The 17,016-nt window shown below is 63.2% G+C and overlaps 2 protein-coding genes across 5 annotated transcripts; one reads left to right on the top strand and one right to left on the bottom strand.

Annotated features, from left to right (window-relative positions):
• The first annotated feature begins 27 nt into the window (after positions 1–27).
• On the top strand, positions 28–8,553 carry SLC27A5 (solute carrier family 27 member 5). Its single transcript, XM_036311414.1, has 10 exons — positions 28–802; positions 1,782–1,991; positions 2,296–2,454; positions 4,495–4,619; positions 5,858–6,052; positions 6,129–6,219; positions 7,030–7,228; positions 7,504–7,601; positions 7,711–7,841; positions 7,931–8,553. The coding sequence occupies exons 1-10, from the start codon at positions 34–36 to the stop codon at positions 8,105–8,107; spliced, it is 2,154 nt and encodes a 717-aa protein (XP_036167307.1). The 5' UTR covers positions 28–33; the 3' UTR covers positions 8,108–8,553.
• A 2,402-nt stretch (positions 8,554–10,955) lies between these two features.
• Positions 10,956–16,998, bottom strand: ZNF446 (zinc finger protein 446). 4 transcript variants are annotated; one of them, XM_036311443.1, is made up of 7 exons: positions 15,516–16,998; positions 14,571–14,951; positions 14,301–14,487; positions 14,029–14,123; positions 12,730–12,814; positions 12,392–12,493; positions 10,956–12,253 (listed from the first exon to the last, which is right to left on the bottom strand). In XM_036311443.1, exons 2-7 carry the CDS (start codon positions 14,910–14,912, stop codon positions 11,841–11,843), a joined length of 1,224 nt encoding a protein of 407 aa, XP_036167336.1. In that variant the 5' UTR covers positions 14,913–14,951; positions 15,516–16,998; the 3' UTR covers positions 10,956–11,840. The 4 variants fall into 4 exon arrangements, with proteins under 4 accessions (XP_036167336.1, XP_036167334.1, XP_036167333.1 ...); XM_036311441.1 differs by having other exon boundaries at positions 14,571–15,036; positions 15,516–16,997; XM_036311440.1 differs by lacking the exon at positions 15,516–16,998 and adding an exon at positions 15,329–15,508 and having other exon boundaries at positions 14,571–15,036.
• Positions 16,999–17,016: the final 18 nt, after the last annotated feature.

Raw genomic sequence — 17,016 nt, 5'->3', positions numbered from 1 at the left:
GGGCGGAGTCCCGCGGCGGGTCGCTCCGCCCCGATGCCACCTGAACCCCCGCCAGGGGCCAGAGGTCTCCCCGCGGCCCGCGCTCCGCTCGGAGGACAGACAGCGGGTGCCATGGGCGCGGGACGCCGGTCGCTGCTGCTGCTGCCGCCGCTGCTGCTGCTCCTGCGGGGCGCGGAGCTGCCCGCCTGGCCCATGGCCGCGGCCCCCGCGCTGCGCTGGCTCCTGGGCGACCCGGCCTGCTGCGCGCTGGTCGGCCTGGCGGCGCTGGCGCGGCCCTGGCTCCGGCCCTGGATGCCGCCATGGCTGAGCCTGGCGGCCGCGGCCCTAGCACTGGCCCTGCTGCCGCCCCGGCCGCCCCCCGCGCTGCGCTGGCTGCCCGCGGACCTGGCCTTCGTGGCTGGCATCCTTCGCGCGGGCCTGGCCATCCGCGCGCGCTTCCGCCGCGCGCCCCCCGACACCTTCGTGGACGCCTTCGAGCGGCGCGCGCGGGCGCAGCCGGGCCACGCGCCCCTGGTGTGGACTGGCCCCGGGGCCCGCGCGGTCACCTACGCGGAGCTGGACGCCCGGGCCTGCCGCGCGGCGTGGGCCCTGAAGGCGGAGCTGGTCGACCCCGAGGGCGCGGGGCCCCGGGAGCCCGCCGCCCTGCTGATGCCGGCGGCGCAGGCCGTCCCCGCGCTGGGCCTGTGGCTGGGGCTGGCCAAGCTGGGCTGCCCGGTGGCCTGGATCAACCCGCACGTCCGCGGGGCGCCCCTGGCGCACTCGGTGCTGAGCTCCGGGGCGCGGGTGCTGCTGGTGGACCCTGGTGAGGACCCCGAGGCTGAGGGGGTGGGGGGCGGGAGGGCACAGGGGCCAGGAAGGGGCCGCACGGGAGCCCCTTGAGCCCGCTCGCCCCACAGGCTGGGAAGGAATGCTGAGGGCGCCGGGAGGCTTGTTTTTGTGTTTTTTTGTTTTTTCCTTTTTAAAAAAATATATATTTTATTGATTTTTTACAGAGAAGAAGGGAGAGGGATAGAGAGTTAGAAACATCGGAGAGAGAGAAACATGATCAGCTGCCTCCTGAACACCTGCTACTGGGGATGTGCCCACAACCAAGGTACATGCCCTTGACCGGAATCGAACCCGGGACCCTTCAGTCCGCAGGCCAATGCGCTATCCACTGAGCCACACCGGCGAGGGCTGCTTTTTCCTTTTTTAAAAAAATATTTTTATTGATTTCTGAGAGGAAGGGAGAGGGAGAGAGAAACATCCATGAGAGAGAATCATGCATCGGCGCCTCCTGCACGCCCCAAACTGGGGGTCGAGCCCACAACCCGGGCAGGTGCCCTTGACCGGGAATCTATCCGTGACTTCCTGGTTCATGGGTCAGGTCAACGCGCAACCACCGAGCCATGCAGGCTGGGATCCTTCTTCTGCGCCATGGCTATTTCAATCCTTTTTGCCAATACTAACCTTTTTTTTTTAATCCTCACCGGAGGATATTTTTCCCATTGACTTTTAGGGAGAGTGGAGGAGATTGGTTGCCTCCTGCACGTGCCTTGACCAGGGTCCGGGCAGGGGAGGAGCCCGCAACCAGGGTACCTGCTCTTGATGGCAATTGAACCCGGACCCTTTGGTCCGCAGGCCGGTGCTCTATCCACTGAGCCACACCGGCCGGGCCATGGGGTTCTTTACAAAAGTGCAGAAGCGTCCTCTGCCGGCTGCACCCTCTGCGGCTTGGGTTTCCCCTCGCCACCTGGAAGGGGGGGCCTTGCCTCAGTTTCCCCTCCGGTGCGTCCCTGCAGACCTCCGCGAGAACCTGGAGGAGATCCTCCCGCAGCTGCAGGCGGAGCACGTGCGCTGCTTCTACCTCGGCCTCACCTCCCCGACGCCGGGGGTGGAGGCGCTGGAGCCCGCCCTGGACGCCGCGCCCCCGGGCCCCGTGCCCGCTGACCTGCGCGCGGGCATCACACGGAAGAGCCCTGCCCTGTTCATCTACACCTCGGGGACCACCGGTGAGGGCACCCGGCAGCCCTGCCCCAACCTCTGACCTTTCACCCTGACCTGACCCAAGCCCGGCCTCCAAAACACAGGCTGCGCTTCCATGGGGACATGTGGCCTGGACTCTGCCCCGAAATGTCATTGGAGGGATCAGGGCCAGAATCTTGCCTTTTCCTAGCGGGCAGCCGCTGAGGCCCTAATGGAGCTCTGGGATTCGACCTCTGAACCCCAAACCCAACCTGACCTCCTTAAAACCGCCCCCCCCCCTTGGAGACCCAGCCCTACACGCCCCCCACCCTCCCACTCTCCATCCCCCAGGGCTCCCGAAGCCGGCCATCCTCACGCACGAGCGGGTGCTGCAGATGAGCAGGATGCTGGCCCTGAGCGGGGTCACAGCTGACGATGTGGTCTACTCTGTCCTGCCCCTGTACCACGCGATGGGCCTGGTCCTCGGGGTACTCGGCTGCCTGGAGCTCGGTAAGCCCTTCCCTGGGGACGCCTCCTGTCCCCGGGGGTGCAGGCTGGGTTGTCAGGGTGACAAGGCCTCACAGGTCACCCAGCACCCTGGGTGCTCACCTGGGACAAGGAGCATACAGCAGGGAGCCCCAGGACCCCCGGGCAGAGGGGCGGGCACCCAGGTGGCTCCCCAGGGCTGTGTTGTGGTCAGGAGGTGACAGCAGCTGTGTGAGGTCACGTGTCAGTGAGGACGTGCTCAGCAAACACTGCTCTGGCCGCCTCCCTGGACACCTGACTAGGAAGTCACCTGGGGCCTTTCCATGGTCATTGTTTTTGTGGGGTTTTTTAAAATATATATATTTTATTGATTTTTTACAGAGAGGAAGGGGGAGGGATAGAGAGTTAGAAATATCGATGAGAGAGAAACATCGATCAGCTGCCTCCTGCACACCCTCCACTGGGGATGTGCCCGCAACCCAGGTACATGCCCTTGACGGAAATCGAACCTGGGGCCCTTCAGGTCGCAGACTGATGCTCTATCCACTGAGCCAAACCAGCCACGGCAAAGCATTGATTTCTTGTTCCACTTACTTATAAGTACTGCACGCTAACCGATTGCGCCACTGGAGCTCTGGCCTGTTCCACCTACTTATGCATTCATTGGTTGCTTCTGTATGTGCCCTGACTGGGAATCCAGCCGTCAACCTTGAGCTATCAGGATGACGCTCTAACCACCTGAGCTATTCAGTTAGGGCTTAAAAGGTTGCTGGGGTTTTTTTTTAGATCATGCGCAATTTCAAACATACACAAGAGCAGAGCAAAGCGTTTGATGAAGTCCCCAGTGTCCTCACCCAGCCTCCACAATGACCATGTTGCCAGTTTTATTTCATATGCACTTCTCTCCTTCCGGATTATTTTAGAACAAATCTATTATTTTAGAACAAAACTACTGCAGTAGGAATCTCTAACATACAAGGACTTACGTGAACAGCAACTCCATTATCATCTGATGTGCGCTTCCTGTTCACATTTCCCCAATTACCAAATTGTCTTTTTATCGCTAGTCTCCTCATTGGTCTCTGCTCCTCTGTGACCAGTTAGACTGGAAATTCCCTCTAGAGCTGTTGGTACATTCAGTTCAACTATTCTTTTGTTCTTTGTTTTGAGAAAGAGAGGGAGGGAGGGAAGGAGGGAGAGAGAGAGAGAGAGAGATTGTTGTTCCACTTATTCATGCATTCACTGTTTGATTCTTGTGTGTTCTGACTGAGGATCAAACCCCCAACCTTGGCCCACTGGGACGACACTCTAACCAAGTCAGCTACCCAGCCAGGGCCTTCAGTTAAATTATTCCTGGCAAGGCCTAGCCGGTTTGGCTCAGCGCATAGAGTATTGACCTGGGGACCAAAGGGTCCCGGGGTTCAATTCTGGTCAAGGGCAGGTACCTCAGTTGTAGGCTCCTCCCCAGGCTGGGGCCCTACATTGTCACTGTTTCTGTCTGTCTGTCCCTCTCTCTTCTACTCTCTCCAAACCAATGGAAAAAATATCCTCGGGTGAGGGTTAAAAATAAATAATTCTTGGCAGGAACCTGGGGGGTGTCCTTTCCAAGGACCCAGCACCCCTTCTATATGTTACCTCCCTGTCAAAAACACAGCATCAAAGAAGACACCACTGCTACTAACCAAGCTCACAAGCAATCGTCCCTTTGGGTTCAGGGATAATTAACCCATGTGAGCTCCCTTCCAAACACCACCCACTCACTTTTCCATCTACCTATCTACCCACCTATCCATCTGCTCGGCGAAACATTCATAAAATATGTATCATAATCAAGAACGACTGATGCTCACAGCCCTTACTGAGCCGTGCGCACTGTGTCGGGCACCAAGCTTCCCACACATTCTGGAGGCAGGATCTGAACCCAGGCCCAGCCCTCCTATGCCTGGCTGGACCAGGGACCAGAGAGGAGCCGGGATCACCCTGTGCTTCAGGGGCCACTGATCAAGGCAGCTTCTCACGGAGGCTGGAAGCAGGGCCTGAACCCGTTCCTCTCCTGCCTCCCAGGAGCCACCTGTGTCCTGGCCCCCAAGTTCTCCGCCTCCTGCTTCTGGGAGGACTGTCGGCGGCAGGGAGTGACCGTGATCCAGTATGTGGGCGAGGTACTGCGGTACCTGTGCAACGCTCCCCAGGTGAGGCGCCAGGCGAGGGCTCCAGGTGAACACCGTCGGTGTAAAACCGCAGCTGCCACCCTGGGCGGCTTTGACCGGTGGTTAGAGCGTTGGCCCGTGCACTGAAGGGTTGTGGTTCGATTCCCAGTCAAAGGCACGTATGTGGGGTTGCAGGTTCAATCCCAGGCAGGTCCTGGCACGTGCGGGAGGCAACCAATCAGTGTGTCTCTCTCACATCAACATTTCTCTCTCTCCTCTCTCTTTCTCTCTCCCCTTCTCTCCCTTCCATTCTCTCTGAAAGGCAATGGAAAAAATCTCTTCCTCAGGTAAGGATTAACCAAAAACAAATCAAACAAAAATAATTGCCCGGCTGACATGGTTCAGTGGTTGAGACTTGACCTATGAACCAGGAGGTCACCGTTCGATTCCCAGTCAGGGCACATGCCCACTTGCAGAAGGCAGCTGATCAATGATTCTCTCTCATCAGTGATGTTTCTGTTTCTCTCTCGCTCCCTCTCCCTTCTTCTCTGAAATGAATAAAGATATAATGTAAATTGCAGCTGTCACACCAGGTAAAGGTCTCAGGTACATTCAGGTGCAGGACTCAAGCCAGTCGCTCAGGTAACACATCCCAGACCAGAGCCACGTACAATGATCACCCAATATCCTGGCTTCTTGGATGATCCCCTGAGCTGCCTTGAGCAGGTGACTCACCTCTTTCAGCTTCAGGGTCCTCATTTGGAAATCAGGGGTAACGTCCGAGGGGATATTGTGAGAACTAAACGTGCAAAGTGGCTAGAACACGATGGGGCTCAGGGAAAACCCATTAGAGGGGCGCAGCCTCATCCGTACAATGAGTTACCCCGGTAACTGTCTCCAGGCAAGGTCCCCCGGTCCCCCCTAGATAAAGCCTGGAGGCAAGTCTCCAGGTAACTGCCCCGGAGGAAGGCCCCTAGTAACCCCCCAAGATGAGGCTTCAAATCACCCCCAGGTTACTTCCAGGTAAAGGCCCCTAACTAACGCCGCCAGCTACAAGCCCCAGGTGTCTATCCCCACATGAAACCCCAGGTGAGGCCTCCAGGTAGTATCTGCAGGTAACCCTCCAAGTACAGATGCCAGATATCGGATCCCAAGTGAGCCCCCCTGGAGCCCCCTGGGTATATACCTCCCACCCAGAGATAGCCTCTCAGGGAAGGGCCCAGGGCACCTCCCACCGACCGAGGGCACCTCCTCCTGACCCTCCTTGGGCATCTCTGCAGCGACCCGAGGACCGGACGCATACCGTCCGCCTGGCGATGGGCAACGGGCTCCGCGCGGACGTGTGGGAGGCCTTCCAGCGACGCTTCGGCCCCATTCGGATCTTTGAGGTCTACGGCTCCACGGAAGGCAACGCCGGCTTCGTCAACTACCCCGGGCGCCGCGGGGCAGTGGGCAAGACGAGCTGCATCCTCCGGGTGAGTGGGTCGGGGTGGCCAGGACCCTGGTGGGAGCTGAGCGCCCAGCGCCTCTGACACCCCGCCCTCCACGCAGGCGCTGTCCCCCTTCGAGCTCGTGCAGTTCGACACGGAGGCGGCGGAGCCCGTGCGGGACAGAGCAGGCCTCTGCGTGCCCGTGGGGCCAGGTACCTGGGGACCCTCCTGGGAAGCAGGGACCCGTCTCCTCCGCGGCCGGGGGTCGTGCTGGGCGGTGGTGTCTGCAGCGCTCACCCGACCCTGAGTCCCCGTCGGTCCGGCCCCTGCCCGGCCCCCTGCCTCTCAGCTTCTCGGTTCTCGCGGGCACCCCGGCCCCAGCCTCTCTCTGCTGAGCCTCCGGGTGCCCGCGGGGCCTGCTCTCTCCGCCTCCCAGGCACCCACCTTCCCCCACCTTCTCCTCGGGTGGGTCTTCTCTCCTGGCCACACCCTTTCTTCCCGCCACCGTTTGTCTCCATCCCTCAACCATCCGTGTTATCCTTTTCCTATTTTTAAACATATTGTTATTGATTTCAGGGAGGGAGGGAGAGAGGGAGGGAGGGAGAGGAACATCGATGATGAGAATCACTGACCCGCTGCCCCCTGCAGGCCCCACACTGGGGATGAGCCCACAACCCGGGCAGGTGCTCCGACCGGGAATCGAACCCTGACCTCCTGGTTCAGTCACTGAGCCACGCGGGCCGGGCATCCTTTTCCTATTTGTTTTATTTTATTAATTTAATCTTATTTCATGTTTTAGTTTTTTTCCTTTTCCCATGTTTAATGGGCACCCCATGCCACCCTCTCTCCCCGTCCGTCCCTCCTCTTCCGTCTCCCTGTCCCCGGGTCTCCCCGTCTCCATCCCTGGGTGTCTCTCCTCTGAGGGTCCGGGAGGTGGAGTCCACCTTGTTGGACTCTCGGGCGGGAGCCGTGGGCTCCGAGAGGCCTGTCCTGGTTCACGCCCGCCTCCCGCTCCCGCCCAGGGGAGCCCGGGCTGCTGCTGACCCGGGTGCTGGGCCGCAACCCCTTCCTGGGCTACCGCGGGCCCCGGGAGCTGTCGGAACGGAAGCTGGTGCGGAAGGTGCGGCGCGCGGACGACATTTACTACAACACCGGGGACGTGTTGTCCATGGACCGCGAAGGCTTCCTCTACTTCCACGACCGCCTCGGGGACACCTACCGGTGCTGGGCGGGGCTTCGGGGGCGGGGCCACCGGGACATTCTGATCCTAGAGGGAGGCGGAGCTTCTGGGGCGGAGCTTGGAGGCGGGGCCCCGGGGCTTTCAGATCCCAGGGGCGGGGCTTAGGGGGCGGGGCCACTGGGACTTTCAGATCCAACAGGGAGGCCGAGTAAAGAGGCGGGGCTTTCGCATTCCAGGGGGCGGGGCTTGGTGGGCAAGGGGCGGTGCCCCCTCGTTCCCAGGGGCGTGATCTCAAGCACCTGCTCTCACCCCGCAGATGGAAGGGTGAGAACGTGTCCACGCGGGAGGTGGAGGGCGTGTTGTCACTCGTGGACTTCCTGCAGCAGGTGAACGTCTACGGCGTGTCCGTGCCAGGTGCGGAGGGCGCCCCTCACTTAAACCGGCAGCAGCGGTGCGGGTGGAGGTGCGCTGTCCCGATGCGAGCGCGGGGGGAGCTGAGAGTGCCTGGCGGGTGCGCTTCCAGGGTGTGAGGGCAAGGTGGGCATGGCCGCTGTGCAGCTGGCCCCCGGCCGGGCCTTCGACGGGCAGAAGCTGTACCAGCACGTCCGCACGTGGCTCCCGGCCTACGCCGTCCCCCATTTCATCCGCATCCAGGTGAGTTCGGGGCGGGGAGGACCGTGGCTGGGAGGCGGGAGGTCGTGGCCGCGGGAGTCGCGGGTGGAGTTGCAGTCCCGCCCCTGCAGGACGCCCTGGAGATCACCAACACCTTCAAACTGGTCAAGTCCCGGCTGGTGCGCGAGGGCTTCGACGTGGGCGCCATTGCGGACGCGCTGTTCGTGCTGGACGGCCAGGCCCAGACCTTCCGGCCGCTGACACAGGACACGTACCGGGCCGTGTGCGAGGGCACCTGGAAACTCTGAACCGCTGGCCGGCGGACGGGCACGTGAAGGGGCCAGGCCAACGCTGACCGCTGTCGAAAAGCAATAAAAAACGGGAGCACTTTGCCATCGAGCTGCCGCTGCAATGCCAGAGGAGCCACCGTGCAGGTCTCACGTCTCAAGCCTTTTGACTGTGAAGACGGGGCCTAATCGACCTTGTGTCCTGAAGATCTGTTTGCAGGAATAACAAGAAAGCATTAGGACCAGTGGACTGGTGGCTACAGAGCTGAAAAATGAAAAACAATAGCACTGCCTTCCGTCTATGGATGTAACTGCGCCCCTGCCCTTTCCCGTGAATGTCCCTGGCCTCTGTCTCCTGATCAGAACACTACTGGGCGTCTGCCTGAGTCAGTACTTCAGGAATAGTTATCCCCTCCCCCCCACCTGCCTAATTTTCAAATAAACGCTAGTTTCTTCTCGCTTTGGAAGCCTCTTTCTCTTTATAATGTTTTTATTGGTTTCAGAGAGAGAGGAACGGAGAGAGAGAGAAAGATCAATCGGTTGCCTCCCGCATGCACCCCAACCGGCACCTAACCCCAACCCGGGCAGGTGTCCGACTCCAACCAGGGACCTTCAGGTGCAGGGAAGACACTCAGCCAACTGAGCCGCACTGAGGGCGACCGGCCCGGGCGGGCGTGCAGGCGCTGGACCGAGGCGCGAAGGTTGAGCAGGAAGAAAAGGGGGGATCGCCGGGGGGAGGGCGGGCGCAGAGGCCTCTGAGGTCCGGTCTGCAGGGTCTGCAACCGGACGTGCCCTCGGGGCGCAGTGGGCGCTGCAGACCAGAGGTCACGAGAAAGGAGCCCCCAGCGCAGAGGCCTCCAAAGGGTCCCCAAGGCTGAACGTGTTCCCCGGGGCATTGTGGAAGTTGCGGGCAGAGGCCAGCGGACGTCCACGCTCCTCGCTCCCGGCATGTGGAGTCGGAGCCGCTGCAAGAATCCACCAGGAACGAGGGGGCCCACCAGGGACTAGCGACCACCCAGGGCCACGGGAATTCCCTGAGGCCCACCAGGGACACCGAGACCCACCGTCCTCGTCACGTCCCCTGCGGATCTCGCCCGCTCGCCCACCTGTGACCGCTCCATCTCCAGCCCGGACGCTGCCGCAGGCCCAGTGTGAGCCCCGGGTCAGAAGGTCCTCGGATTCTGGGGGTGGCGGAGGCGGCCCCCGCCCTCTCCTGGCTCCAGGCTGCAGCCAGGTCCTGCCCTGCCCAGGCCATCCCCCGGGCCGCCCATGTCACACACACACACACACACACCCCCCCCTGCCCCTGCATGTGTCAGAGGCTCCTTCCTTTTATTTTGTTGTTTTGAAATTTCAGAGAGAGGAAGGGAGAGGGAGAAATAGCAACATCGCTGATGAGAATCATTGATTGGCTGCCTCCTGCACGCCCTACCCTGAGGATCGAGCCTGAAACCCAGGCATGTGCCCCGACCTGGAATGGAACCATGGAATCGTGACCGCCTGGTTCACAGGTCAGTGGCCAACCACTGAGCCACACCCGGCCCCGGGAGGGCTCCTTTGTGGAGTGCACCTGCTTCCTGGACACTATCCCCACCAAGATGCCCTTTAGTTTCAAAGTAGGAAGCAGCTGGAGGAGGTAACGTCTTCCAAAGACATGCATGTCCTAATCCAGTGGTTCTCAGCCTGCACATGAGAATCACCTGGGAATCTTTTCAAAATCCTGATTTCTGGGCCTCATCCTCCGGAAATTCTGTTTCTTTGTGATGGGGTGGGGCCACAACATTAGGAACAAAAAAAACAGAATTTCCGGAGGATGAGGCCCAGAAATCAGGATTTTAAAAAGATTCTCAGGTGATTCTCATGTGCAGCCAAGGCTGAGAACCACTGCTCTGAGGAGAAGGCAGCAGGGTCAGAGCTGGAGGGCCGGCAGCACAAGAGAGACGTTACCACCACTGCTGGCTTTGCAGGTGGAAGGGGCCGAGGGATGAGGCAGCCTCTTGAAGCTGGAAAAGGCAATAAAACGGCCCTTGCCAGTTTTCTCAGTGGTTAGAGCGTTGGCCCGAGGACTGAAGGGTTGAAGGTTCGATTCTGGTCAAGGGCTAGATCCCCAGCCCTGGTCGGGGCACGTGCAGGAGGCAACTAATTGATGTCTCTCTCTCACATTGACGTTTCTGTCCCCCCCCCCCCGCCCCCGCTTCCATTCTTTCTGAAAATCAATGGGAAAATTGGTGAGGATTTCAAAAAAAAGGCAATAAAATGGATTTTCCCCTAGAGCCTCCAGGAGTGGCCTGCCCTGATGACACCTGGATTTAACTCAGTGAAACTGTTTCACAGTCACGAGGAAACAAACGTGTGTTGTCTGGAGCCCCCACGCTTGTTGAAACTATAATTGCACTGAGAATGTCGGATGCCTGCGGGGAACCCAGCTGTGCCTCCATGGGCAGCAGGCCGCTGGCCCTTTGCTCCCCTGCTCTCCGCTGACCAACTGCATGGGCTATGGGGGCACAGACCCGACCTGCAGCTGTGCTGGGCGAAGGGACTTGTCCTCAGAGGCCCCTTCCTACTCGTGCTTAAAGGAGGCCCTGCTGGACCTGGACAGCACGATGCTCAGCAAAATAAGCCAGTCGGAGGAAGATAAACACACATGATCTCACCCATGTGTGGGGTATAATGATCAACATGAACTGATGACCAAGAATAGACCCAGAGACAAATGGCAGGGGAGGGGGTTAGAGAGCAACCACAGGGCTTGTGTGCAGGCACACCAGCAGAACCGATGGACACAGACACGGGGCGGCGGGGGCTTGCCCGGGTGGGAATGGCTGGGGGGAGGGGGTTCAATTGGAGAAAAAGGAGACAAATGTAAAACTTCAGACAAAAAAAAGACTTTAGAGCTTAAACAACAAGATCTAATATGTTCTATAACATGAGATAAACAATAAATGAGCGTGTCACCGAGAAAAGAAAGAAGTCCCTGCTCTGACCGAAGCTCGGCTGGTTGGAGGTTTGGATTTGATCTCCCGCCAGCGCATGGCACCCAGCCGGTGAACGCACACGTCAGTGGAACGGCAACTTGATGTCTGTCTCTCCTTCCCCTTCTCTTTAAAGTCAATTTTAACAAACAGTAAGTCCCCTCGGCGTCTGCTCAAGCTGGGACCCAGGAGCCCAAGGACAGCAAGGCGGGAGGGGCCGGGGCAGCGAGGCCGGAGCGCGGAGCCTCCTTCCGGGTTCGGGGCTCTGGGGCCCCAGCTGCCAGACGGGAGGAGGAGCCGCTGACCGCTGACCGTCTGACCGGCAGAAGCCAGAGGCCAGCGTCGCGGCCAGGAACCTCCCGACGGGGAAAGCGGGGTTCATTGCAAACCCACAGCCGCGGAGAGCGTGCGGCTCCCTCCCGGGCAACAGCGGCCCTGCCTCCCGGGCTCCTGCGTCTTCCAGGGGAGACCGGCCGCTCGGGGCGGAGGGAGGAGGTTTCTGAGCATCGCACCGGGGCTGGCAGGTCCCGGGGCAGGAGCGCCGTCAGCCTCCGTCAGTCCCACGTGGGGAGAAGGGAGCCGGGAGGTCACCCTGGCGACCCAGGCCCCAGGTCGGGGGAGGGGAAGCGGGCTTCCCGGCGCCGGTGGCTTTCGGGAGGGATCTTCCCGGGGACTCGCCCCGCTCCTGCGCCCTCGGCTGCCCCAGGTCCTCCAGGCGGCAGCCAGCAGCCTGCGTCCAGGCCCCGAGACCCGAGGCCCGAGGGGGGGCCGCCGCCTCCCGCTCAGGGGTCCCCGGGCCGGTGGCCCCGCCGGTGGATGACCAGCTGGGATTTCCAGTCGAAGCCGCGGCCGCAGTCCCCGCACACGTGGCGCTGGCGGGCGGCGTGGCTCTTGCGGTGGATCACGAGCTGCGACTTCCAGCTGAAGCCGCGCCCGCACTCGGCGCACGTGTAGCTCCGGGCGCCCGGGGGCGCGCGCCGGGGGTGGCGCGGGGCGCCCGGCTCCCGGGGTCCCTGCAGCGGCCTCGGGGCGCCCGGGCCGCCCTGGTGCGCGCGGTGGTGGATGACGAACACCGACTTCCAGTCGAAGCCGCGGCCGCACTGCTCGCAGGTGTAGGGCTTGCTGCGTGCGGCGTCCGGCTCCGGGGGCGGCGGCACCGACGCGGCGGACCCCGACGGGCCCTCGCGCTCAGCTCCTGGGAAGGACGGGCGGGCCCGGTGGCCCGGCGCTGGGACGTCGGTTCCCCTTCCCCCTGGGCCCCCGCGTGTGCGCCACCCCAGCCGCCACCCGCCCGGGTCGGGTGCCCGCGTCTTATGGGCGGGGCTGCGCTCACCCGTGCGGAGGCTGCCCGGGCCCTCGGCCCCCGCGCTCGGCGACCCCGGCTCCAACCCCGGCTCCAACTCGGCCCGCGGGTCCGGCAGGGGAGGCGGTAACCCTGATGGGGGCGGGTGAGAGCCCAGCTCACCAAGGGGCGGGGTGGGGCCTGGGCGCCCCACAGGAAGGAGGGAGAAGGTGGGGTGCAGGCAGCGGCGGGCGCAGGGAGGCGGGTGCAGGCAGCTGGGGGTGGGGGCGCGCAGGGTGCTGGCAGCTGGGGGGGCGCGCAGGGAGGCGGGGTGCAGGCAGGGGGGGGGGACGCGCAGGGTGCAGGCGGGGGCGGGGCGCCGTCCTCACCCTGGGAGACCACGGAGCCGTACTTCTCCAGCATCGCGTCCCAATACAGCTCCTTCTGCGACGGGTCCAGCAGCCCCCACTCCTCCTGCCCGGAGTTGGCCATCACTGCGAGGCCTCCATCCGCCCCCCGCCCCATCACAGCCTCAGATGACTCCGAGATGGGGTGTGAGGGCTGGGGAAGCCGGGCAGGGAGGGAGCGGCCCCACCCCACTTCTGGCCGGACAGACCGAGCTCAGGACCCCTGGGCTGTGGGAAGGCAGGGACAGGCCAGCCCGCCCCGCCCTGTGGCTTGAGCAGTGTGTCCAGGGCAGAAGACCAGGGGCCTCCGGGGCCTCCAGACACCTCTTCTCTCCCCCTGGAGACCCTCCTTGGGACAGCTGTGCAGGGTCACGGCAACCAGATGTGGGTGCCTGGCTGAGGGGGGCTCAGACAGAAGGTGCAGCCGCACCCCGGGGGGCAGTGATGCAGGTGCAGGTGCTGTGCATGGGCGGGGCAATGGGCTGTGTCCTCTGTGTGCACAGGGGAGCGCTTTGGGGCTCCCCCCACCCCCAGACGCACTCCTGGCCCTTGGGGTCCCCCCTCCTAGCCCATGGGGTGTCCCCTCATCAGCTCCCAGAGTCCCATCACTGGGAGGGGCTTTGCTGGGCTGGGAAAATCAGTGGTGACAGGGCAGGCCGCAGCCACAGGGAGCCACAGCCAGGACGGTGCTGGCTGGAGGTGAGGACTTGAACTCTGCCTCTGCCACCCCCTTGCTTTCCTAGGGCGCCATCAGGTGCGGAGGGAGCTTCCAAGCTCATCTGAGCTGGTCCTTCCACTGGCACGTGGAGGGGAGCGGCTGAGGAGCAAGTTGGGGGGGGGGGGAGCGGACAGGGCCTGCTGTCCACACTCAGAGCAAACACTCCAGGCAGCAGGGCCCGCGGAGCCCCCACACCCGGCGGAGGGAGGGGCTGCGGGCAGTTCCCAGGGGGAACCTCTCACTGGCCTCCGAGGGGCTGGGAGGCAGGGCTGCTGCGAGGTGCTCAGGCTTCTCTCCACGCTGGTCATCGTGTCCCTCCCCCCTGCACACCAGGGTGCAAATCCCCGGGGGCGCAACCCCCCACTGACTGCTCGGTGAGGAGGCCAGCCCCCAACGCTTCCCCTCACTCCGAGCCCCGTTTCTAAACCCCCCCAACTGCAGAGACCACCCGTCTGTCCCTCTATCCCGCTGTCCTGCAGGGAGATCTGACCCCGAGTCCAATCTGGGCAGCAGAGAGCCCACCATGGCTGGCCAAGGAGCCTGGAAAACCTGGGGCCGCTCACCTGCATCCTGGGCGGGTGGAAGGAGGCCGCGTCCGGTTCCCCAGGTCCAACTAGCCCCTCTTGGGACTGGACCGGATTTGGGGGGCTGGCGGAGGCTAGGAAGTGAGGCCGATGGGGGTCAGGGCGGCCCCGAGCTGCAGCTGCCGCCCTCCTCCGCCAGCAGGCACAGGGCTCACAGCCATCCTCGCGCCTCTCGGGCCGGCTCTGCAGCCCCTCGGGGTCCCCACCCGGCGATGGCTGCCCACACTCCCGCCAGGAGCCCCCACGCTCACCCATCTCCTGCGCCTCAGCCTCAGGCTCCCTCTTCACAGGGCAGCCTCCGAGCTGGGCACCCTCCGGCCCCTCCCCAGCGGCTGCCCCGAGGGGCTGCCCTCTCTCTGGGGAGTGGAGACTGGCCAGGGAGTCCTCTGCCTTCTGTGCCGCCGGGGGCACCGGCTGCTTCAGGACCTGGGCTGTGATCTGAGGGGGGGAGGCCTGTCACCGGGGGCTCCCGTCTCCCTCTGTCCGTCTGTCCCTCCACGAGGACGGCCGGCCGCACTCACCCAGCCCAGCAGCTGCCCGGGGTCCCGCTGGAGCCCCTCCACCAGGGCTGCGGCCTCCTCGGGGCTGCCCGGCCCCTGGCCCTGCACCCAGGCCTGGATCTCGGGGGGCAGCGCGCCCAGGAACTGCTCCAGCACCAGCAGCTCCAGCATCTGCTCCTTGGAGTGCGCCTCGGGCCGCAGCCACTGGCGGCACAGCCCGCGGAGCTGGGCCAGGGCCTCCCGGGGACCCGCCACCTCTCGGTAGCGGAACCCCCGGAAGCGCAGGCGCGCGGCCTCGGGGTCCTCCGGGGCGGGCGCGGGGCGCACGGAGGGCGGGCGCGGGGCGCCCAGCGGGGACGGCATGGTCGCGCCGGGGGCCTTCCTGGAGCCGCCGAGCGGGACCTGCAGAGACGGAGGGTCAGGGCGCCGACCTCGGGCCACGAGCTTGGAGCAGGTTGCCCAGTCCAGCGTCCAGGAAACAGCCAGCCTTTGGGGACAGGGAGCGGGGGAGAGGTCGGTCCCGGGTCAGGCGGTGCAGCCGCGAGAAGCGGGACCGGGTGGGGTGGGGTCGGAGGGGAAGGGCCCGTGGGCGGAGGTGGGCGTCCTGCGGGGTGGGCTATGGGGGGCCCCGGCGGCGCCCGGGGTCGAGGCTGGACTTGGGGGCTCCGTGCTCGCCGACCACAGCGCGCTGAGCGTGCCGCGCGCAGCCTGGACGGAGCGTGGGAACGGAGCCCCGGGCAGCGCGGAGCCGCGAGCCGGACACTGAGAAACTCGCCCACCTGGGGGGCTGCCCGACCCGGGACCAGCCTCCGGGGCTCGTCTCCCGCAAATGGGAGGAGGGAGGAGGCCTTCCCGGAGGAGGCGGGGGAGGCGGGGGAGGTCGTCGGCGGCCCCCGAGCGCAGGGAGGAGGGGCCGGGTTCCGGGAGGTGGGGAAACCGCGCGCTGCCCAGCCCCACCGCGCTCACCGCCGCCACCGCGCCGGCGCCGGAGGCCGCTTCCGGGTCAACGGCACCGCGACGCCCCGCCCCGCCCCTCCGTTCGTTGCCCTGGTGACGTCGCTGTGGCCAATCAGGCCCCTGCTCCCTAGGCACCACCCTCCCTATGGACTACATTTCCCATGAGCCTCCGTAAGCAAGGACAGGCGCGGCGTCCGCCGGCGGAGGCTCATTGTCAGAGGCCTCTCACGCTGAGAACTGCTCCCGTCCTCGGGGAGAGGAGTCTGCAGAGCAGCTCAGTTCGCGGGACTCCTCTCCCTCACTGGCGGCCGTCCTTTTTGCATCCGGGTCTTAGGACTCACCAACTGCTCGGGCCGTTAAAATCCTGCGCATGTGCAAAGCGGACCGGGGTCCTATTGGTTAAGCGAGGTGAGAGACCTGCCTTTTCGACCAATCAGAGTTGGCACACTGCGCAGGCCCCACCCCCAGCGCGCTGCAAGAAGCTCGTTTTTTTGGTCGCCGAGTCGTCGCCTTGGTAACGGCGTTCCAGCGTCCGCGCGCCAGAAGCAGTTTCTAAGGCAACAGCGGGAGCGTCGTCCCGCCCTGCGCGGAGGCCCGGGTTGTGTAATAGCTTGGCAGAGACTCGTCTCCGGGTGGTCGCACAAGGAAGCGGGGTCCGGCTAGGACGGCCCTCCTGACCCGTGGCTTTCTCCAGCGAGGAGGGTGCTGGTCCCTCCCTCGACCTCCGCGGGGCGCCCTCCCCTGGTGGGCACGTTTACCGAGGAGGAAACTGCCCCATGATTTACATCCCGAGTCTGACACACCTTCAGATAGAAGAACTGTACTGCAAGGTGAAGGATGGGGGGGTTGTCCAGGCTTATGGGACGTGCTCAGCCTCTCACTTACTTTGGGGGCCAGAACTAGTAAGCTGACCTTTATTTTTAGTTTATCTCAGTAGGCAATGTACTCGTTTTTAAAATCTGACCGGGTTGAGGCCAATTTTGCTTCCACACATCAAGTGGCTGGAACATAACCTATTCAATCCCAAAATGCATCTACCTGTTTGTCTGGTTTCTTCTGAGGCCGAGGAACCCCTGGCTGCCAGCTCGAGATAAAGAGCTGTGGTCTTTCTTCATCACCGACTGGAGGGGAGCTCTGAGCGGTGCATGGCTGGGCTTGTCAGCTCTTCCCAGCAGCATCATTAGATGGGGCTGTTGTGTGGGGGCTTAGGGAGTGGGGATCCCCCAGAAACGACTCTCACCGTTCCCACTTAGGTGCAGAATGCCCTTGCTATGGGCTCCTTCTCCATCCTCATCCTCAGGGTTTGTCTTAAACACTCTCCTGTGTGGTCTCTGTAGGCTTCTGAGTTGGGTTCAGTTCACCACCTTGACCCAGAAAGACCAGGGACACTTTTACCGTCACCGGCTGTTTGGGGTTAAGAGCAAGGTAGGCAGCCTGGCAGGAGGGGGCACCTCATGACCTGGGGAAACTACGGCACAGAGAGGGGGTGCGAGTTGGGGGCACAGAGAGG

This window comes from Myotis myotis, unplaced genomic scaffold (genome assembly GCF_014108235.1).
Source record: "Myotis myotis isolate mMyoMyo1 unplaced genomic scaffold, mMyoMyo1.p scaffold_m19_p_55, whole genome shotgun sequence".
NCBI lineage: Eukaryota > Metazoa > Chordata > Mammalia > Chiroptera > Vespertilionidae > Myotis > Myotis myotis.
This window is presented reverse-complemented; position numbering and strand designations above follow the sequence as displayed.